Here is a 24,024-nt window from a genome sequence, read left to right as displayed (position 1 = left end):
CTCTGGGCAGATGCTGAGGGAAAGGGCCGCAGCCCAAGTGGTAGAGCACCTGCTTTTCAAGCAGAAGGTCCCAGGTTCAATCCTGCTTGAAACACCAATGAGCCGCTGCTGGTCTGCGCAGATAATGCTAAGTGTGATGGACCAGCGGCCTGGCTCTGTGTTAAGCCTGCTTCCTCTGTTTCCTATGAGGCTGTGCAAGTCAAGTCCCCACCCTCCCCGTTTCCAGAAAAAAGGGCAGCCACAAAAAAAAGAGAGGCACAGGGTGGAAATGTTCAAGGGGGAACATATGTGCCATAGCCAGGGGCCTTTCCATCTCTGCTTTCCATATGCTCCCAAACTAATCCCAGCTGCGCTTAGAGGAAACTTTTTTGCGGAGCTGAGGCGGAAACTTTGCCAGTCCTCCGACCCAAATGAGCAAAACAGCCCTTCGTCCTTCGGCGTTTCTGCAGCAAGAAAACTGGGCCGAAGCGCTTCTGGGCTGTTCATCCTGCACTTGATGTTATATGTTAGTGATTATCTTTGCTACGTTAGAAACAAGGCCTTGATGTTTAATCGGGAAAGGAAACAAGGGAGTTTGTCCTTGTCCCTCACGCAGCAGTTGATTTCCTTTGTCCTTCGACCAAGAAGAATTCCCCCATTGTCCTAGATGAGTGAGAATCTTCCGGGGTTATCCAGTGATAAAAACAACAACTCCTAACTATAGTCCTGGTAACTGTTTTCATATCATGTGATTTGGAATTGTGAAACAGGTTCTGGAGCTCAGATGGATTTCTGCTTCGCTTCCCCTACATCGCCCTGCCTTCCAATTCCTGTTTGTGACCCGAAGCTTTTATTTCCTGCTCTAAAGAAATGAGTTTAGGAAGCAACGAATTCAAAGCGTCCTTGTATTCTGTGAGAAATTCCAGTGGTTGGCACAGAATCATTGAACATTCCCAGTAAATGCATAGAATTTCAAATTATTACTAGATATGTAGTAATATGGGCTTTTCTTTTGCTTGGTAATGGCTTTTTCAAAATTTGTGTTATTTTTTTTGAAAGGTTGTGCCTTATGGGTTAACATAATCTTATATATATACAGAACATGTCTCCTGAGCTGGATTCTCAGACTTCTGAAGGAACATACATCCGAAATAGGAAGTCCATTTCTGAGGCGGTTTCACTTCTTTCCCTCTCTTAGGCTTGTGGGATGTGTCATCTCTCAATTCTTATTTTGTTCAGGCCTTACCTTTTCCATGAAGTCTGGACCTTGCCCAGCATTTCTCAAACTTCCCCAACTTTCCCCATCTTGTCTGAAGTTCCACCTTTCCAACCCACACACCAGCAATTTGTTCCTCAGGTGAACATGTGTGCAACTGCATATAGTGTCACGATCTGTGGAGATGCACCCCCCCCCCAAAAGAGCTGGTGGTCCAAGCGAGGACAGCTCAGTTGTTCCTGGTTCCCCAGGCAGGCAGACAAGACAGCATGGCAGGGGTAAGGCAAGGCAAAATCCAGCACTTCAAAAGGTTTCAGGACCACAGAGAGCACTCTTAAGCCACAAAGTCCTGGGGCAACCTTCTGGGTTTTGTTACATAGTTAAGTAGTCCCTGACCCCATGAATGCAGACACTTGACCAGCTAGTACCTTTGGCTGGCTCCTTCAAGGTAATGGGATTTCCACTTGAAAGGATCTCCCCTGAAAGCTCTCTTGACCCCCTGAGTAGCCTGTGATCGGCTACCAGAGTCTGGCACAGGGTTTCCCAAACTTGGGTCTATAGCTGTTTTGGGACTACAGTTCCCATCATCACCACTGGCCCTGCTAGCTAGGGGTGATTGGAGTCCAACAACAGCTGGAGACCCAAGTTTCAGAAACCCTAGTAGAGCAGCAGAAGTGTCTCCTTAGGGCTGAAGGGAGAGGAGGCAGGCTCTGATGCCTGAAGATCCACATGGGACAGCCTAGGACATGGATCCATCTCCTCTAAGCTCCAGTTGCCAGAGCCCTGTGCCACCACTTAAGGACTTATCCACATTTACTTTATGCCCCGCTCTTTCCAGGCAGAGGTCCATGCTTTAACATTCTGCGTCTGAGCATTGTTTGTTTTTTGGCCCAGAGATTTCCCTGAGAAAACCTGCTCTTTAAAGCTCAATTGGAGCAAACATCAATTTGGGTTTCCTGCAGATTGACGTTTGCTCCTATTGCGCTTTATAGAGCAGGTTTTTGCAGGGAAGTATCTGGAGCAAAAAGGAAGGTGCTCGGAAACTGAGTTTTAAAGCACAGACCATGCCTGAAAAGAGTAGAGGAAAGTTAAGTGTAAAGGTAAAGTACCCTTGAACAGTTAAGTAAAGTCAAAGGTGACTATGGGGTGTGGCGTTCATCTCGCTTTTCAGGCCGAGGGAGCCGGCGTTTGTCCACAGACAGCTTTCCAGGGTCATGTGGCCAGTAGGACTAAACCACTTCTGGCACAAAGGGACACTGTGACGAGTGCCAGGGCGCATGGAAACGCCGTTTACCTTCCTGCTGCAGCGGTACCTATTTATCTACTTGCACTGGTGTGTTTTCGAACTGCTAGGTTGGCAGAAGCTGGGACAGAGCAACAGGAGCTCACCCCATTGTGTGGATTTGAACCGCCAATCTTCCAATCAGCAAGTCCAAGAAGCTCAGTGGTTTATAAGCCCCTAAGTCCTAGTCTAGGACCATGACACACATCCTTTCCCTCTAAACTGGAGTGCTAACACCAACAGGATGGGAACAGGACACTTTTGACCCTCTCCTCCCCAGAAAGCGTCCTGCTATTTTGTATTCAGCTGGTTGATATAAAATTGTTTTTCATTTTAGAAGCTCTCTTGCACAGAATAGTGAAATGTTTGAGGGTCAAAAGTACAAGGCAATGTTTTAGTTTTGCACAGAAGGGTCAAAAGTTCAGCCTAGGAATCTGGCAATCAAAGGGAAATAGAAAATTAATCCGAATTCTCTTTTCCTTCTGATTGGCTTAAAGGTTGGAAAGGGAAATGAAAATACTGTACACAAGCTAGAAAACAGCATAGTTTATTGGAAAAGTAGAAGAGTTAGTTGTGGAGTTTGGAGCTGGAGCATGGAAAGAAAGAAAGAGATGAAACACTTTAGGAATGCAGGAAATGTTAGGAGAGCACAGTGGGCATTGCAGCTGAAAGGAAAAGACTCCAAAGGGACCTAGAAGCTGAAGTGAAGGGTGCAAATTGATAATTACTGGCCTGGTTAGGGAGACAGATTAGAATAAGCATAGCTGTTTGTATTTATCTCTGTTTTCTATTTGCTTTTATCGGTAACTACACAAACTGTAAAATTAGCTTGTTTTCTACAATTAATTTCCCAATAATTATTTAATATGCTGCATTACTAAAACTTGTAAGTGAAAGCATACTTCGTTTCAGGAAAAAAAAATGGTCTGCAGCTTTGTTATTCGCGCCATGTGTCAGTCTCGTACCTGTCTACCAATTAATGTCCAAAAGGTTCAAGAGCTGTTCAATGGAGGCAGCCAGAAAAAAAAATAAGCCCTGTTGCCTCTCCCTAGCCCTTTCTCTAAATCAGAAAGCCCCCAATGCTGTGGTCTCCAGACACATCTGTATGCATTTGTGAAGGAGAAAGTGGCCATCTCAGGCCTGCCTTGGCCTGGAAACTAAGCAGCTGAGAAAAGAAAGGCTTAAGGCAGGGGTCGGCAACCTGTGGCCCACAGGGGTCGTTTAAACGGCCCACAAGCCTCCCCTGAACTGAGCCACCCACTTGGCGAGTCCTCGTGCGCTGCACTGAAGTGGTGCAGCGCGGAGCAGGGACTCGCTTCTGCAGCACCAGAAATTGCGTCTGTGCACACATGATCCGGCCCACGATCTGCGTGGGAGTGAACCAGCCCAGGCAAGGTAAACCTTGCCGACCCCTGGCCTAAGGGCAAGTAGTGTTCAAAATGGCGGCCCACATAGTCATCACTCAGATGATTGTTGGCTCTGGTTGGCTGCCTATGGCCCTCGGCTTGTTGTTAACCATTCCAATAGGATTCCACTTCAGCTGATGTCTCTCCCCACCCATGCCTCACTCTGGAGAAGCCTCCATCTTGGGAAAAAGTGCAAGTTGCCCAGGTTAATGTACCTTCACCGAGGGTTTTCCCCAGGGCCACCTTGTGGCGATCTATCATGACGTCTCGCAGCTTCTCTTTCAGCTCCTCGCTAATGCCCAGGCTGTTCACTGTCAGAAGAAAGGGAAAGAGAGAGAGAGAGAGAGAGGGTCACGGCACATTATGCGCACGGCCATCACGGGGCCCACACCTCCAGGTCTCTGTCACAGACCGAGATGCGTTGTTTAAACAGGGGGAGGAAAGGGAAGGCAGCCTGATTTCTAAATGTAGTTGGAGAAGGGCTGGGTTGGTTAGTTGTTTGGCCCCTCGAAGAACAACAGCCAGGGTCCTTCAAGCTTTCAAAGAAACCTCAACCAATAGGCCGGCCAAGAAGCACCAGCCGTTTTCATCTCCTGCTGTTGCTGAGAGCATTTCGCCAGGTCCTGAGTAGCTTCCAGCCTAACTTTCTGATTGTCTGGGAGCCCTTTTTAAGCTCTTTCAGCCAGCAAAATAAGAGTTTTCCAAACCAGAAAGGCCATCCCTTCTTGCTCTCTCCTACCCTTGCCAGGTGTCTAGTTTTCTTTTCCAGTGGAGATGTTCCATTCTGTGGTTACTGAGTACACAAAGCATCTTCACTGGGCTGTTTTGGGCCCGTTAATTGTAAACCTTGGCATTCTCCTGGGTATGCAGATACCTTCCTCTTCTTTCTCAGCGGCCCTGTTTTCAATTCAAATCCATCGGCACTCCCTACCTGAGCTGGCTTTTAGAGCAGCCCTTCAGTGAGGCGAAGTGAAGCCATTTGCCTCAGGCAGCAGATCTGACCGCCTCACCGTCCTCTCCACCGCCAGCCTGCTGGATTTTCGCCCATGATGCTTTGGCAGCGCAGGGGTGACGGTAGGGGCAGGGGGGGCGGGATTTGTAATGGTCACAGCAGTGGCATGGGTGTCCTCAGGATGCAGCAAAACTACTTGGGCAGGCCCTGGAAGTGATAGTGGGACCAGGGAGGCAGGAATATTGGGCTCAACCCAGAAATAATAATGACCAGTAATCTCCAAATATTGTCGAAAGCAGGTTTGAATATCAAACCGTTGCAGGGCCAAAGCGCCCTGTGTCAAGGAGCCTGCAAGGAGCAGCGGCCATGACTGAGGCAAAAGACAGGAAGAAGGCAGGCGGAACCACCAAATCGGGTGATTAAGGAGACAATAGCTGATGTCTGCTGAAAAAAGAGCACCGGGCGGTGTCTGTATATTGGGAATAACCTACAACTGTGGTGGAGGTGGGAACATTCCTTGTTGGATCCTGGACCACAAGGCTCAGGCGGAATGCATGCTGGGTAGTTAGGAAAGGCGGACTCACTCCTTCCATGACACTCACAAGTGGCTTCGGTGGTTCGGCGGCTGTAGGATTTGCGGACTCGGTAGTGGACTACCAGCTCTCCCTGCTCCATGCTGGGTTCAAACGCTTCCCTGCAGAATGGGCAGGAGGAGAGAAACAGACAGTGAAAGAGGAGAAGCTACCAGAACCTGTGTCACAGAATCACAGAAAGGTAAGAGTTGGACGGGTCCCTCAGTGGTCATCTAGTCCAACCCACACCAATGCAGGAATCTCAACGGAAGCATCCATGGCAGGTGTCCGTTCTTCACTTACCCATAGCGGGTTTCCTTCCTCCTCATCCGTGCCAAGAAGATGATTATGAAGGCGGCAGCGGCAAAGGTCGTGGCTATGGCAATTACCACGTACCACCAGTGCCAAGAGAAGGCAGGGGCGGAGGTTTCTACTATGGAGAAGGGGAAAGGAGTATGGGTCAGTGGGAGGAGCCATTCCGGCTGCCCATCCAGTGCATCACCTTTCCCTGCCTCGGCTGTGCACACGATATACATTTAAAGCACATAAGTTTTCTCCAAAGAATCCTGGGAATTTACTTAGGTTGCTTGCAGTAAACTACAGTTCCCAGGATTCTTTGGAGTGGAAGGCAACGTGCTTAAGTGTACAGTGAGCATGCAGCCCCTGTTGCTGTTTAAACTGGAAGAACAGAGGAGAGAATCCATCGAATGAATCTGGGACCAAGTACAATGCTAAGAGGAAGATGAGGGGATATCCTAGTTTCCTGGCAGCCAGACGAGTTCTCCTTAGAAACCAACACTTCCTACACCGCTTCAGGCTGTGACATTTGAAAACAACTGCCCCACATCCCGACATCTTAATCCAGTTCACAGTCTTGGACTGGAGAGAAGTGTGCGATTCTGTCAGTCAAACTTGGTCTGGAGAATTTTCTGGCGAAAGTTCAATATAAAATAACAAATTGTAATCAAGTTCAATAAAAATCCCTGCTGGAACCGGACTAAAAGGATCCTCAGTGTGTTTAGGAATCCCCTACACTAGCTGACTGGCCCTTTCCAGTCCTTTTGTTCAGATGTTTCCTGCAGACAAAGCAGGTGTGTGTGTCACAAAAACTGAAAATATCCTAATCAAAATCAAAATGGGAATGCGGCTGGAAGGCAAATATGCAGTCTTCCCCACGTCCCCATCTTCCTCCCTGCCAATAGTCACAAAACACACAAACCCTTGCGGTTCCTTCTCCTCCTAGAGGAGCCATTTTGAAAAAGGAGAGCAATGTCCCCCTCTAGCCTGGTCACGATGTATTGCCTACACTGGGGAACTTTTAGAAAACAAGTTTTAATTTATTCTTATTATCACGAGAGAGAAGCTGAAACAAAACAAAACGAGATATAATCAAATTAGCCAACACCAAAAGAAAGAAAGAAGGGAAGCAGATTTCTAGAACAAAGTGCTCTCTGGAATGTTCTAGAAGGAAACGGCACCACCTCTCATTCCCCGATGTTGCCCATCCCAAAATCCCAAATCATTTCTGTAGGTTGGGGGTAGAGTGTTATGCACTGTTCTTACCAGGCTGCGGCTGCGGCAGTTCATCTGTAAAAGAGAAAAACCAATATATAAATTATTTGAATATGGTCTCCCTCCAAGACAAATGTCAGTGTCAAGTTTCCGCCAACAGGGCCTCAGGCCGTTTTTCTGGGGACATCAAAGAGAATCAAAACTCCTAAAGCAGAAAGCACGGGTCCTGTTTTATAACCAGCTTCAGTTTTTGTGACTCCGCAAGGCGCCAGAAGCCATCATAACAAGAAGTGGGATACAAATTAGAAGCAGGAGATCCTGCTAGATCAGAACCAGGACTGAGATCAGGAATTGCCCAACACAGAACCATTCTTAGAAAGCAGGAAGTCGAAGGCTGGGCCAGAATAACAAAACAAAACAAAAAGAGAGATCAAATGATTGTTTTGGAAGAACCACCAAAGAGTTGGGAAACAGTTGGTAACAGTTAAGGACTATTTTATATATATATATATATATATATATATATATATATATATATATATATATAAGCTTATTCTTTTGGTAGCCAAATGATTCCCTCATATCTCATATGATACACTTAAAAATATGTGCAGGAATAATTGGCTATGAAAACGGAACTTTATTTATTTCAATTACTCCTTAACTGGTTTCATCATTCTGGGTCTGAACACTTTGGACCGTATCCTACATTAGTCAGAGTAGACCCCTTGGGCAGCATCCAATGAAACAAATTATGCTGTTATGGTAACTCCCCCCCTCCTTTCCCTGCGCACCCCCCCCCCAAAAAAAAAATCTGCTGTGGGGTTTTCTCCAACCCTCCAGAGAAGATTGGTGGGGGCACAGGATGGTGGGGGGAGAGGAAAAGGCAGGAAAGCTCAATGCTCAGCCAAAACTTCTTGCACTAGCTTAACTGTTTCATTGGATGCTGCCCATTGAAATTTATGGACATGACTAACTTAGGTCTGTTAATATAAGTGGGTCTACTTTGAGCCGAAGTCAACTGGACTCTTTCCCCCAAAATGTGACTTCCGATTGCTGTGTTTCGGTTCTTATCCATATGATGTTCCAATGCATTGACATTTCTGAGCACTGTCAGGATATTCCAGACCCCCTCACAAACACAGCAGAGTCTACCTCTGCCTTGCGCCCAGTGCTAACCATGAAAACACAAAGTGCTTCCGTTTCAAGAGAAGGGTGTGCAAGTTCCGTTATGTACAGTGGAACTTCACAAAAAACACAACTTAAGTCACTTCCCATGTAAGGTTTTGAAGCACTTGGTATCATTTGCCTGTGTATGTGCACAGAAAATAATAGGTAAAAGTAAAGGACCCCTGGACGGTTAAGTCCATTCAAAGGCGACTATGGCGTTGTGGCGCTCATCTCACTTTCAGGCCAAGGGAGCCGGCGTTTGTCCACAGACAGCTTTCCTGGTCATGTGGCCAGCATGTCTAAACTGCTTCTGGTGCAACAGAACACCGTGACGGAAACCAGAGCGCACGGAAACGCCGTTTACCTTCCCGCCAAAGTGGTACCTATTTATCTACTTGCACTGGCATGCTTTCGAATTGCTAGGTTGGCAGGAGCTGGGACAGAGCAACGGAAGCTCACCCCATTGTGTGGATTCGAACAGCCAACCTTCTGATCAGCAAGCCCAAGAGAAAATAATAGATCTAGCTGAAAGGCCACATACGGAAATCTGTAGTGCATCCCCATTTTTTTATTATTGTACAATTATAAGAATCGCATAATATTAGAAGGATGTGTGGCTGTGACTATAATGAACACAGACCCTCCAAGTTTCCCTATTTTCCAGGGACAGTCCCGGATTTACAGAAACTGTCCCGGTTTCCTGATGTCCCACTTTTCCTTAGGATGCCCCTATTTTCATCAGAGAAATGTTGGGAGGGTATGGAGTTATCTGACCCCCTGAGCCAAGGAGATAAGTAACTATTGAACCATTCAAAGACATCTTATAGGGAAGGTTTTTTTTTTTAATGGTTAATGTTTTATTATGTTTTTATATATGTTGGAAGCCCCCCAGAGCAGCTGGGGCAACCCAGTCAGATGGGCGGGGTACCAATAATAAAATTACTATCATCATGGAATAGGATGCCGCTATTTTCATCAGAGAAATGTTGGAGGGTATGTAAGGGGCCCTGTGCTTCTGTTATTTGCCACAACACTAAAGCTTGTGAGGAACAACCCCCCCCCCCAAAGAACACGACACATTATCTCGTATTCCTTACCGACATCCCCAGAGGAAACCATGATGGCCTTGCTCCAGGGACCGTCTCCTGCTTGTGTGTAGGCCGCGACACGGACAGTCAGATTGTGTACTGTTTTGTTCAGGTTCAAGACAGTCTCGTTGGTCAGCCCCACGTCCACAACCACCTGGTGGGGGGAGAAAACGCCAGGCGGAGGATTAGGAAGATGGCGGTCGATGGCTCAGGCTAAGTACAGGGGGTCAATGGGGAGGGTGCCCTCTCCAGTCCTGAGAAAGGAAGTCCTCACCTCGGGCGAGTTGCCGCTTTGACAGACCAGCTTGTATCCGCGTATGATCCCGTTGATGACGCCACGCGGCTCTCGCCACTGCACGATGGTGCAGGTGCCATTCTGCGTGGCCATGATGTTCTCTGGCGCAGCGGTGGGCACTGCCACGGAAAAGTGCACGTTACCATGGAAACACTGCGGCCACGACCCTTTCTCATTATCTCTGAACCCACAAAGTGGCATCAGGCAAGCGACTATAGCCCAGTCTCAGCCACTGGATTGGTAACAACCATGCTCTAAGCTTCTAAACCACTGGTTCTCAAACTCCCCCCCCCCCGGGGCACACTTTCAGAATAACCGCTTGCTCGAGCCACACCGAATTTTTTTTACTGATAAGAAATGCATTGGGAAACAAAAAAGAAACCGCTCCTAGCAGAGCTTGATTTATAACATACAACGCAACTACTTTATGATATGACTGTGGGACGTTCGGAAAGTATAATAAAAAACAATGCAGCTACATAAGAACGCGAATCACTCCCAAAATACAATGACAAATGAACCTCTTATGCATGTACTTTAAGTATGTATAGCAATTCAATGAGAGAGGTGATCTTGCTTTTGCCAGGTAATCTCATTTATATTAGGTTTAATTGGAGACAAACTCTCACGAACACAAAAAAGCCATCCTCTTTTCTTATCTTTCATACTTGTCAGAGTTGAAAATCCCTGTTCACAACAATAGGTCGTGGAGAAATCATTTCGCTACTATCCTATCCTAATGTTTAAATGTTTCTTTCATTGTCCTTGAATCTTCCAGCTACAACTGCTTTCCTCTCCTGCCATGCCACACTCTTTGAGAAACACTGTTACTCTCTAAACCAGTGTTTCCCAACCTTGGGTCTCCAGCTGTTTTTGGACCAAAGTTCCCATCACCCCTGACCACTGGCCTTGCTAGCTAGGGATGATGGGAGTTGTAGTCCAAAAACAGCTGGAAAACTCTTGACTCTAAACCAGCCTTTCTCAACCTTGGGTTGTTGGACTACAACTCCCATCATCCCTGACCAACTGGTCCTGCCAGCTAGGGATGATGGCAGTCGTAGTTCAAAACATTTGAAGATGGCAGAACTACAAGAAAGAAGATTCCACCTAAACATTAGGAATAACTTCCTGACAGTGAGAGCTGTTCGGCAGTGGGATTTGCTACCAAGGAGTGTGGTGGAGTCTCCTTCTTTGGAGGTCTTTAAGCAGAGGCTTGACAGTCACCTGTCAGGAATGCTTTGATGGTGTTTCCTGCTTGGCAGGGGGTTGGACTGGATGGCCCTTGTGGTTTCTTCCAACTCTGTGATTCTATGATTCTATGGAGACCCAAGGTTGGGAAACTCTGCTCAAAACCGTGCGTTAGGCCCTCTCCATCTTCCTGTCTTCCAAACTGGGCCCTCTCTAAGTTCAGAGACAGCCTGTGGCCTTTCGGATGTTGCTTGGACCCCAACTCCCATAAGGTCCAGTTAGTATGTCCAACGGCCAGGAGACTGATGGGAGTTGTAGTCTAGCAACATCTGGTTCCTCATTCTTGCTCCAAGCGGAACCCCTCTGTGAGTGCCTTTCTCCTCCAGGAGATCAAGGCAGAACCCAGAAGGATCGACCACCTACTCCCCCCCCCCTCCAACCGACTCCCATTTCAAGCTCACCTCCTTCCAGGGTTTCCATAGCAACCCAGTGGGTCCACGGGGAGTTGCCCTCTCGGGAGCGACAGGACACCCGCACATGGTAGGTGGTGAAGGGGTTCAAGCCATCCAGGGTGTGGCTGAACGGGGGGACGTGGAGGTTCTGGTTATAGAGTTCCCGGTCCGACACAGTGCTGAGGTCCTCGTCCGAGCGCACAGCCTGGGGAAAAGGGGCAGGGGTAAGGATTTGAGGACGGAAAGGCAGCGTGTGCCAGGGATGGGTCAACGGAGAAGGAGTTAGGAACATATTACGCTCTACAATAATCTAGCTGAGATTCCTGCCTTGAATTAGATGCCCCTCTGGGCAAAGAAGCCAACTCCTTTTTTTTTTTAGGGGGCTAGCCCCCCCCCCAAGTTGATGGGCACTGCCATTCAAACAGTGTGTGCGCACTGCACAATGTGACTGATTTTGCGGGGCAGGGCTTACCTCCCCCCTCCCCAATATTTTATTCAAGTTGTCACCCCTGCCTCTGGGACACCTTCCAACTATACAATTCTACGATTCTATATGAAGCCTCCTTGGACCGTGTAACAACATTGAAGAATTAAAAAAAGAAAAAGAAGAAAACTCCCCCTCCCCTCTGCAGTGGCACAGTCCAGGATTTTTGCGGACTGCATAACGTGTGGATCAGCTCAAAGGCTTGATCTCTGCGGCAGAATTCCCGACTGTACCACTTTGCGGTGCAGGTGGCATGTCACACTTTTTTAAAGCTCCCTCTCTGTTGAAGCTCTCCTCCATTGGGGAAATTTCAAAGATCCAGACATTTTGCCGATTTCCCAAAATTCCCCCACAGACGCTAATTCAGTCATTGGAATCCCGGACGTGTCTGGCAAGAGCCGAACGTATGGCAACCCTGCATTAGGACCCGTGAGAGACCAGGGTTCAAATCCCCACTTGGCCATGACGCTCGCTGGGTGTCCTTTGGCCAATCACTGCCTCTCAACCTCACCTACCTCACAGATCATTCTGCCACCTCAGGCCCTAGAAGGGGACGGACGGATGGCCCCACATCTGAACACCCCCCCTTGCTATCAGTTTTGTTTCCTGGCCTTTGCAATCCCTTGCCCAGGCTCTTTCAGTTCCCTATTCCTGAGAGCTTGTCACACGTCACGAGGGCATCCGGTTGGACATTTGAGAGAAGCAGAAGCTGGCCAGGAAATGGCTCCTAAAAATAAAACCGTTCCCTCGAAGGGCAGGGGTGAAAGTGGCCGAGTGAGGCATCCTTCCTCAAAATAGTTGGGGCAAGGGAACTTGGGCTGGCTTCAAGGCTTCCCTTCTTACCTGGATGGTGCAGAACTCAAGAGCGTAGGCCCCACTTGGTCCTGGTTCCCACGTCACTTCCAGGTGGTGGTCGCTACGGTGCAGGAGGGATAAGGCACTTGGCCGCCCAGGTACCACTAAAGGGAAGATGTAAGAGAGCAGGTGTATGATATACCACAAGAGCTTACTGCGGAGGAAAGTCAAAAAGAGGGTGTTTTACAGCGTGGCCCTATGCATGTTTACTCAGACGTAAGTCCCACTGTGGTCAGTGGGACCTACGTACTTGTGATTAGGATACAGGCTCCTTCTCACGGGCTTGTTCATCATTACTGTGATCCAGAAGTTGTCAAGAATACACGGCTTCCTTCTATAAAATACTTTACTGATAACCCTGAACAACAGCAACTACCAAAACCACAGATTGGACTTTGGAATACTTAACGGGGTTGATCTGCTCCTAGACGGACGTGGGAGATGAGTTGGGGTTTTGTTTTTGCATCTTCTCTCTCTCTCTCTCTCTCTCTCTCTCTTTCTCGTAATTGTTATATATTGCAAATCAATAAAACTTTATTTAAAAAGGAATACTCGGGCAATTACACAAAGCACACTTATTGCAATGGCTACCTTTCTAAACACATGCCAAAGAATCCCTGCCGATGGAAAGCTAGCATTTCAAGGATAAAGGCTTCGTCTTATGCTCAACACGCTCGTTTTCTACCTGCAGGGAATTTTGGTGTGTGTGTGGGGGGGGGTGTCAGTAAAGATCCAGATCCGCAATCTGAAAGTAGCACGTGCTCCTCCTGTAAACTCAGGGCAACTTGCCAGGTTAAAAAAGGATCTTTGTGTTGTATCTATGCATTTGAAGACCGGGTTTTTAAAAATGCAATTTGCAAAAGCTGCAGAAGAGGGATGCTACTTAACAGGATCAGAGAAGGTGTAGTGTGTGTGTGTGTGTGTGTGTGTGTGTGTGTACACCTTCCCTTTCCTCCTCTCCTGTGGTCCTGATGAACATTCTTCCTCTGAAGCGAGTATATTCACTAGGAGGAATTCTCCCAGACGCCCTTGCTGCCTCGGAGCAATTGGTAAGATTTTCTCCCTAAGCAAAAAAAAAAAAAAACCCTACAGTAGCTTGTAAATGGGACTTTCCTCCAGAATTGCAGCAGGGAGAGGAATTCCCCCTCTGTGCCTGCACAGAGCCCATTAATTATCACACACACCAGCTGACAGTGTTTGCATTGTTAAAAACTTCCGTGTTAAATCCAAATAGGCATTTAGCTTTACCCTCGGTGTACCTTGGCAAGGCCCCGGTTTGTCCTAGGAATGCACCCCACAACCCATCCTCTCACCTGTCACCTTTGCAGTCCGAGATGTGCCCACCCCCTTATCGTTGTGGGCCTCGCATGAGAACGATGCGCTGTGATTCAGACCTGGAAGACGAAAGAAGGCACAAAAGCAGATATATTTAGTCATGATCAACAGCAAGCCTGCTATAAAACACAATGATTATTAGCATTTCTGTTCCGGTTTTAGGTCTAAGGCAATTTTACGTTCCTAAGCTTATGAATCTTCGCAGTGTTGTTGTGAAGCCATTCACTCTCCTCTGCATGTTCATTATTTATAACCTAGGTCGCCAGGTGAATTTAAGACTGAGCGGAGACTTAAATCTCTCTCTCCCAGGCCCAAGTCTCACCCTCTACTCCACAAGGCAGTAGCCTACTCAGGACCTCTCAGTTTTTGCCTTGCAAATCCAGCATCCCTGTAAAGTAGCTAATCTTCCCATTTTACAGATCTGGAAAGGAGACTGAGACGTCAACCAGATAAATTATAGGGGAACAGGAAGAATAAGCCGCTGGTCAAACTATGGGGGGGAGTGAGAGGTGGAGTGAGGGTACCATTTGTGTGTTGAGGTCCCTTAATAAAATCCACCAAGACAGGTCCTCTTTTCCTGTCATTTGAATCCCAAAATAAACTCGTATCTTCCACACCTAGCATGACATTCTCAGTACTTCTCAAGAGCACACTGTGGACTTCTCGAGAGTAATGTACAACAGCACCTCAAACTCACCCCCTCCCCACTCTCTCCAGTTTCAAATTACAGGCAAAGAAAAATCAGGGAAACGAGACTGGGGGCTATTCTGGGCTGTTATAGATTTCCAGCATGCCAGGTCAACCCCCCCCCCAAAAAAAACCTGCAACGCTTTTATTATTAATAATATTTTATCAAAAGAATGAAATACACCTTTGCCCAAAGCCCCCACGCACAAGGCAAACATTATTATTCAGAATAATTATTTAATCCAGTGTGAATAAAACGTTGCCTTGCTTGCATTAAAATTAGCACCTCTGCTAATTAAACTGACTTTCATATGGAGCTTGGGTTTATGTGGTTTTTACAAGTGTGTTTCATCTGTGTGGTGCTCTGAGCATCTCCTTTACGTAAGGGAAAAAGCAGAGGGTGCTTTTTAAAAAAAGAGTAATATTAAACAATATTAAATAACCACATACAGGAGGTCCCAAGTTCAGCCAGGTAGGGCTGGGAGAGAGTCCCTCATCTAAAATCCCGAGGAACTGCTTCTAGTCCTGATATTCTTCAACCTTGGGACCAACCCCATCAGCTTTGCCAATGGCTGGGACGATGGGAGATGTTTCTCAGCATCTGGTGACCCAGGGTTGAGGAGCCAGCGAGCTAGACAAGGCTGAGCTAGATGGACCTGTGGTCTGGCTTCCTGGGAACTGAACTGCCTCGGGTTCCATGACGGAAGAAAAGGCAAGGGATAAATGTTAGAAAACAAACGAGCCAGACTTTTGTCCTCCTCCAAACGAGCCAGACTTTTGTCCTCCTCCATTCAACCAGGTCCCTTCCTGCCACCCTCCCCTCTGCCCCAGAGAAACAACATCTGGGGACCAGTCCTCTGTCCCAGCTGGTATGTCCTGTTCCTCCCGCCCACCCATCTGTGGTTTGGGTTTCCTCATGTCTGGTTCCAAGCTCCAAGCCTTGGCTTCGTTTCTGTGCTTCGGATGGTCTCTCAAGACAGGGTTCGTTTATCCTGATTAGGGAAAAGGGTGGCTGGAGCAGGCGCTACTGGAAGAAACGGGCTGGCTTCTGTTGCCATCAGGACGGCCACAGGGAGCCCTCTGGATAAAGGTCTGCTTGATCCAGTTGTGGTTTAAAGATAAAAAAGGATATGAACTGAGAGGCAGCAGGGATAAGAACTAAGAGGAGCTGCCATTCAACAGCACAGGGGCAGCAGATTAATCTGGCACACACAGGTCACCCGATTACAGTGGGTTGGGCTGGGGAAAACCTTCCATCAGAGAAAGGTTTTCTCCTCCTGCAATGGAATGGTTTCTTCTTCCCCATCCATCTGCACGTGTTGTAGAGGGAAGTGAAGGGCAGGTGAACTGCTTGGAAAGGTGCCCCATCTAAGAGGAGGAAGACTCTGGTCCTAAACACCTGCTACCTTGCAAGATATCTTTGGGAGAAGAAAAAGGCTAAGGAGTAAAACCTACACAAATCTGGATCGGAGTCCCTAAGGCGGTTGGATGGTGTCTTGTATGCCTCCTTTTGGCAGCTCTGTTTTCCTCTGGACCACATCAGTGAGGCCGAGAAAGGGGGTCTTGTCATTTGGGCAGCCCAGGACCTCCATGCACACTCCCCAGGATTGCGCCCCTGGGAGGTCATTTTGGTGCTGCTAACACAGTGGTTTGGCTTCACACCCACACTCACCAGAGGTGCACTGCCCCGTCTCTCAAGACAGACGGATGCCAACGACAAATATGTGAATGAGGCCAGTATCTATGCACATGCTAACTGTGTTGAATTGACCTTCGCAGCTTGTTAGCTTCGTTACTATCAAAATTTCTGTAAGCTCCTTTACAACTAAGCTCCTCTTGTTAGCTTATCGCTGGTTTTGTTTCTTTTTAGACATTTTAAATCTCTTGTTTTCAACTGCTTTTCCTCAATAATTCTACTTGAGATTTGTAACAGTAAAAGGTATATTATTATTTTTTAAAAAAAATAAATGTAAAGAAGCAAGCAAAACCAAACAGTGCACAGGTCTAAAGTAATATTTTGTCCCAAAGTGATACTGCTGCAGTTTTTGGTTGTGTTTAAAGGGCTAAAAGGAACACCATTTCAGATAAAACCACAGCAGACTTTGCTACGAAACTCTGTCATTTTGTCCTTACCCACAACAACTTCAAATTTGGTGAGGACCTGTTCCTTCAGATCAACGGCACAGCAATGGGCACCCGCATGGCCTCACAGTATGCCAACATCTTCATGGCAGATTTAGAACAACGTTTCCTAAACTCCTACCCACTCAAACCTCTCTTGTACCTGCGTTACATTGATGATATTTTTATTATCTGGACACATGGTCAACAGACCCTGGACACCTTCCACAAGACATTCAATGACTTTCACCCCACCATCAACCTAACTATGAACCAATCTATGCAAGAAATACACTTTTTGGACACTACTATAAAAATACAGGATGGACACATAGACACCACCTTATACCGTAAACCAACTGACCGACAAACATATCTACATGCTTCTAGCTACCATCCCAAACATACCAAACAATCCATTGTATATAGCCAGGCCCTACGTTACAGCCGCATCTGTTCCAACTCTACAGACAGAGACTCTCACCTAAGAGATCTACAGCAAACCTTTTTAGAACTAAAATATCCACCTGATGAAGTTAAACAACAGATCGACAGAGCCAGACTGACACCCAGAGAGAACTTGCTGCAAGACAGACCCAAAAAAGAAAATAACAGAACACCACTAGTCATCACATACAGCTCCCAAGTTAAAACAGTACAACGCATCATCAGAGATCTACAACCTCTCCTAGACAATGACAGTTCTCTTTCTCAAGCTCTGGGAGGAAGACCCTTCATCGCATACAAACAGCCACCCAATCTCAAACAGCTCCTCACCCACAATAATACAAAAACAGGACTCAACATGGACACTGGTACCAGAGCCTGCAATAAACCCAGATGCCAACTTTGCTGCCACATAAACCCGGATAACACCATTACTGGTCCCAACAACATCAAACACACCATCTCAGGACTATTTAATTGCTCATCTTCCAACATTGTGTATGCAATCAAATGCCAACAGTGCCCTTCAGCTCTCTATATTGGACAAACAGGCCAAACCCTACGCCAAAGGATAAATGGACATAAATCTGATATCAGGAATCACAAGACAGAGAAACCAGTAGGAGAACACTTCAATCTCCCAGGACATTCTATAAAAGATCTCAAAGTAGCTGTCTTAATACAAAGAAATTTCAGAAATAGACTGGAAAGAGAAGTGGCTGAATTGCAACTAATCACCAAACTTAAAACCATGGAGAAACCTGGTTTGAACAAAGACATTGGATTCTTATCTCATTATACATAACAAAGCCATCTTTAGCCATCTCACCCCTTGCATTTCCCTGCAAGACTAACTGCAGCCGTTTAGAGTCGTCAACAGGTTTTCCACACTTATCAGCCTATCACCCATTCCCACCACCCTTCTGAGTCATACCCCTCCCCACTCCCCCACTATATTTAAGGATCTGGTGACTTCTGTTTCAGTGTATCTGAAGAAGTGTGCATGCACACGAAAGCTCATACCAGGAACAAACTCAGTTGGTCTCTAAGGTGCTACTAGAAAGAATTTTCGATTTTGTTTTAAAGGGCTATAGTCATTCATACATTCATTAAGATTTTTTTTAAATATAAAAAATCACATTTATCTCCCACCTTCTCCTCCAAGGATCTCATGGTGGCACAAATAGGTTCTCTTCCTCCCCATTTTATCCTCACAACAACCCTGAGAGGTAGGCCAGGATGAGAGGCAGTGACAGGCCCAAGGTCACCCAGCGAGCTTCATGGATGATTGAGGATTTGAATCCTGGTCTCTTGGGTCCTAGTCCAACACTGTCATTTTCAGAGGAGTTGGGGAAGTGCTCAGTCTTTTAAAGCAATGATCTCTCACCACCCTTTTTGGGGCTGGGATCCCATTTGGGATTCTAAGTAACTTTGGTAAGAAACCACAAAGCAACAATTTCACAGAGGAAAAACTGGCCATGCTCACTCTGTAAAGAAAGCAAGCAAAAAAGCCTACACACACAAACACACACACACAGCAGGAATGCCAGCTTGGCCTCACAACTGTGGGTGCTCGGGGCTGTGGGTGCCATGCAGTGTGCCCAGCCCCTTCATAGATAATTTTGTGGGTGCTTAGGGCATCCAGGGCCCCAAGGAGTTGGAACCTATCTCTCCCCCCCCCAAATAAATAAACAAAACAGAGGCATAAAAAGCAGGCAACCCACAACTAAATAAGAAAAAATCCAAAACAAATTCCAAGCTATTTTTTTAAAAAATGGAAGGAGTGGGAGACCTTGGTAGGTGCTAAGGGCAATGCCTGAGGGTGACAAAGTTTCCATGGGAACCACATTGGGGACCCCGGTTCTAAAGATTTTTTTAATGTGTGTGTATGTTTCTTTTAAAGCACATAAAGGTACAAGCATGATGCAAGGAGGAGGAGTTTGTCACTAGCGATGACACAGTCACTAGCCAATAAGTGCCTCTGCCTCTTTGTCAACAGCATTCCATGCCGCAAGCTCCGTCAAAGCAGTGAGGTTGTGTGCGTCCCGTTGCATTTCTGTGAAGTATTATGGCGAGCGAACATGACGCGTGCACACAGACCCCACCGAGGATTAAATCCGCTGGCTGAATGAAATCTTTCGGATCACCGATGGCAAACGAGAGTCACTGCACTTTGAACGCACCATTGTTTCTGAGATTTGGAGAAGGGCCCAGATTTAACCCTCTCTCCCACGCCACAACAGGTGCTTGTTTTCCGACCGCACCATTCCTGCAAGGGCTGAGTCAGCCGGAGGGCACCCGGAAGCTGTCACCTGGACCAACTGATGGCATTTAGAGGGGGAGGGAAGATGTAAAAATCCAATGCAGGCAGACCACCTGGTTGGCGGCTCTGACATCCCTGTGGAGAGGCAAAGGCTAAGGGCCAAGTACCGCAGACAAGAGGCAAAGAGAGTGCGGGTGAACAACGGCCAGCCCCCTCATGGTGGTTGCTGCTGCTCTCCGACCACATCGTTCCTGCAAGGGCTGAGTCAGCTAGCGGACAACTGCATAAACAGATGGCATCGGCAGGAAAGGAGCAGCCAGGGAGATCTGCACAGAATCACCCACTTTGTTCCACATTAATGCAAAGGCTCACAGGCGAGAAACTCTGTGGAGTTCACAGAGACAACCAGGAATCAGAGAACAAGCTTGCCCCTTTGCCGCTGTTGGAGGGGATCCCAAACGCCTTGGAACTCGGACATTTTGGCTCCCAAACGCCGCATACCTGGAAGTGATTGTTCCGGTTCGTGAGCGTTCTTCCTGCGGTCAATCAGAAGGTGCAATTTGGTTTTCGAACATTTCGGAAGTCGAACGGACTTCCGGAACAGATTCCGTTTGACTTCCAAGGTACGGCTGTACCTAGGTTCCCTTACCGGAGGCCAGTAATAACCAGGTAACAAATCAAATGCATTTATTATTCATACGCACAAGGTAGCAACCCCGATGCGGAAGTCACTATGAAGGATTCAAATGTAGACTCATAGAGTCGTAGTGTTGTAAGGGACCCCAAGGGTCCTCTAGTCCAACCCCCTGCAATGCAGGAATCTCAGCTAAAGCATCCATGACCAATAGGCATCCAGCCTCTGCTTAAAATCCTCCAAGGAAGGAGAGACCACAAACTTCCACCATTGAACAGTTCTTCCCGACAGAAAGCTATTTCTGATGGTTACTTGGAATCTCATTTCTTGTAACTTGAAGCTGTTGTTTCGGGGACTACCCTCCGGAGAAAGAGAAAATAAGTTTGCTCCATCATCCATGTGAAAACCCTTTAGCTAGTGCAGGGGTCAGCAACCTTCGGCTCTCCAGATGTTTCGGACTACAATTCCCATCATCCCTGACCACTGGTCCTGTTAGCTAGGGATCATGGGAGTTGTAGGCCAAAACATCTGGAGAGCCGAAGGTTGCCTATGCCTGAGCTAGTGGAAGACGGCTATCCTATCTCCTCTCAGTATCCTCTACTCCAGGCTAAACACACCCAACTCCCTCGACCGTTCCTCATAAGGCTTGGTTTCCAGACCCTTGATCATCTCGGTTGCCCTCATCTGCACATAGTCTAGTTTATCAACATCCTTCTTAAATTAGCGATTCACGGCTTTTGACAATTAGCGTGCAATCGGTCTCTTTTGTCGCTATCCCATTTTACATCATAAATCTGTCATTCTCTCTGAAGCTTCTGCAGCATAACTTGCCGCATTCTCCCATCTCCTAGGAGGAGCGCAGAGAGAAGAAACTCCATGTTGCATCTGCAGCAACACAACCGGGCGCCTTCATCCGCCCCGGCTGCAACCAAACACGTCTCTCCTGCATCGGTCTCTACAGCCGCAGCAGGTGCTACAGCCTTCCAACTGTTCGACTTCACCCCCAAAGGTCCTCTCTTCCATGGTCTCCTGCCTAAGTGCTTAATCTGCAATTGTCTCTGAAACTCCTACAGCAAGATTTGCTGAATCCTCCATCTCCGGGTGCCTCCAAATGCTCTCTTATCTGCAACATAGCTCGCTCACTCCCTTTCTAGCACGTCACATTTGGCCTTGCTTTATTTCTACCCAGCAGTTTCTCTTCAAGACGATTTAACTAAACGATTTAACTATTTCGGTCTCTTCGCTGCCATAAGAAGGGTCTGGTGAGGACAGCCTACCCTCCAGTTTGGTGCCCTCTGCAGTTATTTCTTTATTTCTTGCATTTATATCCCACTTTTTCCTCCTCCAAGGAGCTCAACCATGGTTTACGTGGTTCTCTCCCTGCCCTCCTTCTTTAATCGCTACAACAATCCTGCGAGTTGGGCTGAGAGGCGGTGACTGGCCCAAGGACTCTCTTCTCTTCTTCTTCTTCTTCTTCTTCTTCTTCTTCTTCTTCTTCTTCTTCTTCTTCTTCTATGCTTCATGGCCAAGTAAGATTGTCTCCCATGAACATGGTTTTAACAGTGAGTCCATGTGACTGTGGAGGCCAATTCTGGATCCACACATCCTTCCAGTTGGGACATAGGTTTTTTTGGGGGCATTGATCACAGTGAGGGTTTGCCAAGTGTGCCTTCCTCTTAGCACATTTCTCCCTTTCATCCTGAGTTTGAGTGTCTTCAAAATCTATCTTGGTTTAAGCTTTCATGTGCATGCACATGAAAGCTTAAACCAAGAACAAACTTAGTTGGTCTCTAAGGTGCTACTGGACAATTTTTAATTTTATTTTTTTTAATATTTCAAAATCTATGATGCCTTTGGTGAAGGCTGTTCTCCAATTGGAGCGCTCGCATGCCAGTGTTTCCCTGATGTCGGTGTTTATACTACTTTTTTTTTTTTGCCTTGAGAGAGTCTTTAAACCTCTTTTGTTGACCACCAGCATTACACTTACCATTTTAAAGTTTGGAATAGAGTACAGTGGTACCTTGGGTTACAGACGCTTCAGGTTACAGACTCTGCTAACCCAGAAATAGTACCTTGGGTTAAGAACTTTACCTCAGGATGAGAACAGAAATCGTGTGCCAGCGGCACGCCAGCAGCAGCCCCATTAGCTAAAGTGGTACCTCAGGTTAAGAACAGTTTCAGGTTAAGAATGGCCCTCCAGAACAAATTAAGTTCTTAACCCGAGGTACCACTGTAGTTGCTTTGGAAGACGATAATCAGACATCCCATGACTGACTAAGAATTTTGAACCCTGGCACTTGGGCCCAGGAAACCTTGCGATGTTTTAAGCCACTAATGCATCCATAGCCCAAGAACTTTTCAAGAAAAGCATGTAGGTAGGTGATGGGCCTCTTTATTGTCTGTTCCCAGCTCCTGTTACACAGAGGGATGCCATCCCTGTGCATGGGACAACAGATCTAGCTGTTGTGGCAATTACTTCCTCTGCGTTTTTGGATTTTCTGGTTTCCAGCCAGGCCTGCCCACATCCCACCTGCCTCTGAGGTCCTCCTTGCATGCCAGACAAGGAATGAAACGGCATGCATACTGTAATTACAAACGTGGGTGGGGAGAGACGCTTCTTCTTCTTCTTCTCTCTCGCTCATAGTCCTTTGCAGGTGGACCCATAGGATTGATGTGGCAACGTTGAAACAAAAGGACCGCACTCTTTTGGAGAAGTGCATTGTGCGGTTTTGTCCTTGCACATGCCGTGTGCCTCCCTCTTTTCTTGTGACCTCCACTTTTATACGTTTTGGGCATCCTTTTATTGCAGCCGCTTCCTTCTGGAGAGAGACCACAGACACCGTTCTGGGAAGACTATTGACAAATCGCACACTGAGCAAGGAAGCGAGCAGGAAAGACAGGCTTAGGCTACTCCCCAAACAACATTAGCGCAACTGCCCAATATGTTTGGATGTGTACTGTTACATAATCTGGGTGTCTCCTCCTCCTCTCTCTGACAAGCGGTGGCAACAGCCCAGGGACTCCAGGCATTCACCCATGGCCTGTGTTCCTTTGGAGAATTGAGACACGGAGGAGACTGTCGTAGCTTTGAGAAATACGGTTTGTTCACACCTTCAGTCTGCATGGAGGGAGTCCAAATCTTACAGGATGGTCCTTTCAAGAGGGGCTTGTCCCTCACAGCAGTGCAGCCATGCAGTCCAAGGCATCTCTCCCAGCCAGCCTGCCCAAGATGGACCCCAGTCTTCCTTCTTCTTTTCAGAACACCTTGCTCAAAATCTCTCTTTTCCTGTCACTTCCCATCACACTCCCCATCACCTTGGCAACATCCATCTTCCCAGGCCCAAGGATTCCTCTCTGATGGCCCATCAGCACCTTTTGTCGTGTAAACATATTTGCTCTTCACTAGGCCAGCCAGAAGGCTGATCGACGAAGAATTGATGCTTTTGAATTATGGTGCTGGAGGAGACTCTTGAGAGTCCCATGGACTGAAAGAAGATCAAACCTATCCATTCTCAAGGAAATCGGCCCTGAGTGCTCACTAGAAGGATAGATCCTGAAGTTGAGGCTCCAGTACTTTGGCCACCTCATGAGAAGAGAAGACTCCCTGGAAAAGACCCTGATGTTGGGAAAGATGGAGGGCACAAGGAGAAGGGGACGACAGAAGATGAGATGGTTGGACAGTGTTCTCGAAGCTGCTAACATGAGTTTGGCCAAACTGCGGGAGGCAGTGAAGGATAGGTGTGCCTGGCGTGCTCTGGTCCATGGGGTCACGAAGAGTCGGACATGACTGAATGAATGAACAACAACAACAACAACAACAACAACAGGCCAGCCAGGCTGGTTTACATAAAAGATGCTCTGGTTTCCACCACATGACCAGGAAAGCTGTCTGTGGACAAATGTCGGCTCCCTCAGCCTGATAGCGAGATGAGAGCCACAACCCAATAATCGCCTTTGACTGGACTTACCGGTAACCATCCAGGAGTCCTTTACCTTACATTTACCTTTACTTTACCTACATAAAAGATGTGTTTTGGTTGCACTGTATCTCTTTTTCCTACAGATAATCACTAGATTTGTCACGGG

General features: G+C 47.1%; 1 protein-coding gene across 3 annotated transcripts in view; it reads right to left on the bottom strand.

The window, feature by feature from the left end:
• The window catches only part of AXL (AXL receptor tyrosine kinase), a 60,051-nt gene that overhangs the window by 9,631 nt on the left and 26,396 nt on the right, over window positions 1-24,024 (bottom strand). The window contains exons 5-13 of one of the 3 annotated variants that reach the window (XM_033158392.1): window positions 13,765-13,845; window positions 12,440-12,555; window positions 11,122-11,317; window positions 9,452-9,591; window positions 9,187-9,331; window positions 6,971-6,994; window positions 5,711-5,840; window positions 5,420-5,529; window positions 4,099-4,194 (exon numbers count right to left, since the gene is read on the bottom strand). In XM_033158392.1, the coding sequence (XP_033014283.1) occupies window positions 4,099-4,194; window positions 5,420-5,529; window positions 5,711-5,840; window positions 6,971-6,994; window positions 9,187-9,331; window positions 9,452-9,591; window positions 11,122-11,317; window positions 12,440-12,555; window positions 13,765-13,845 (1,038 nt within the window). The remainder of the gene's footprint in view (window positions 1-4,098; window positions 4,195-5,419; window positions 5,530-5,710; window positions 5,841-6,970; window positions 6,995-9,186; window positions 9,332-9,451; window positions 9,592-11,121; window positions 11,318-12,439; window positions 12,556-13,764; window positions 13,846-24,024) is intronic. The other 2 variants (XM_033158393.1, XM_033158395.1) reach the window with 2 other exon arrangements.

This window comes from Lacerta agilis, chromosome 8, assembly GCF_009819535.1.
Source record: "Lacerta agilis isolate rLacAgi1 chromosome 8, rLacAgi1.pri, whole genome shotgun sequence".
NCBI lineage: Eukaryota > Metazoa > Chordata > Lepidosauria > Squamata > Lacertidae > Lacerta > Lacerta agilis.
This window is presented reverse-complemented; position numbering and strand designations above follow the sequence as displayed.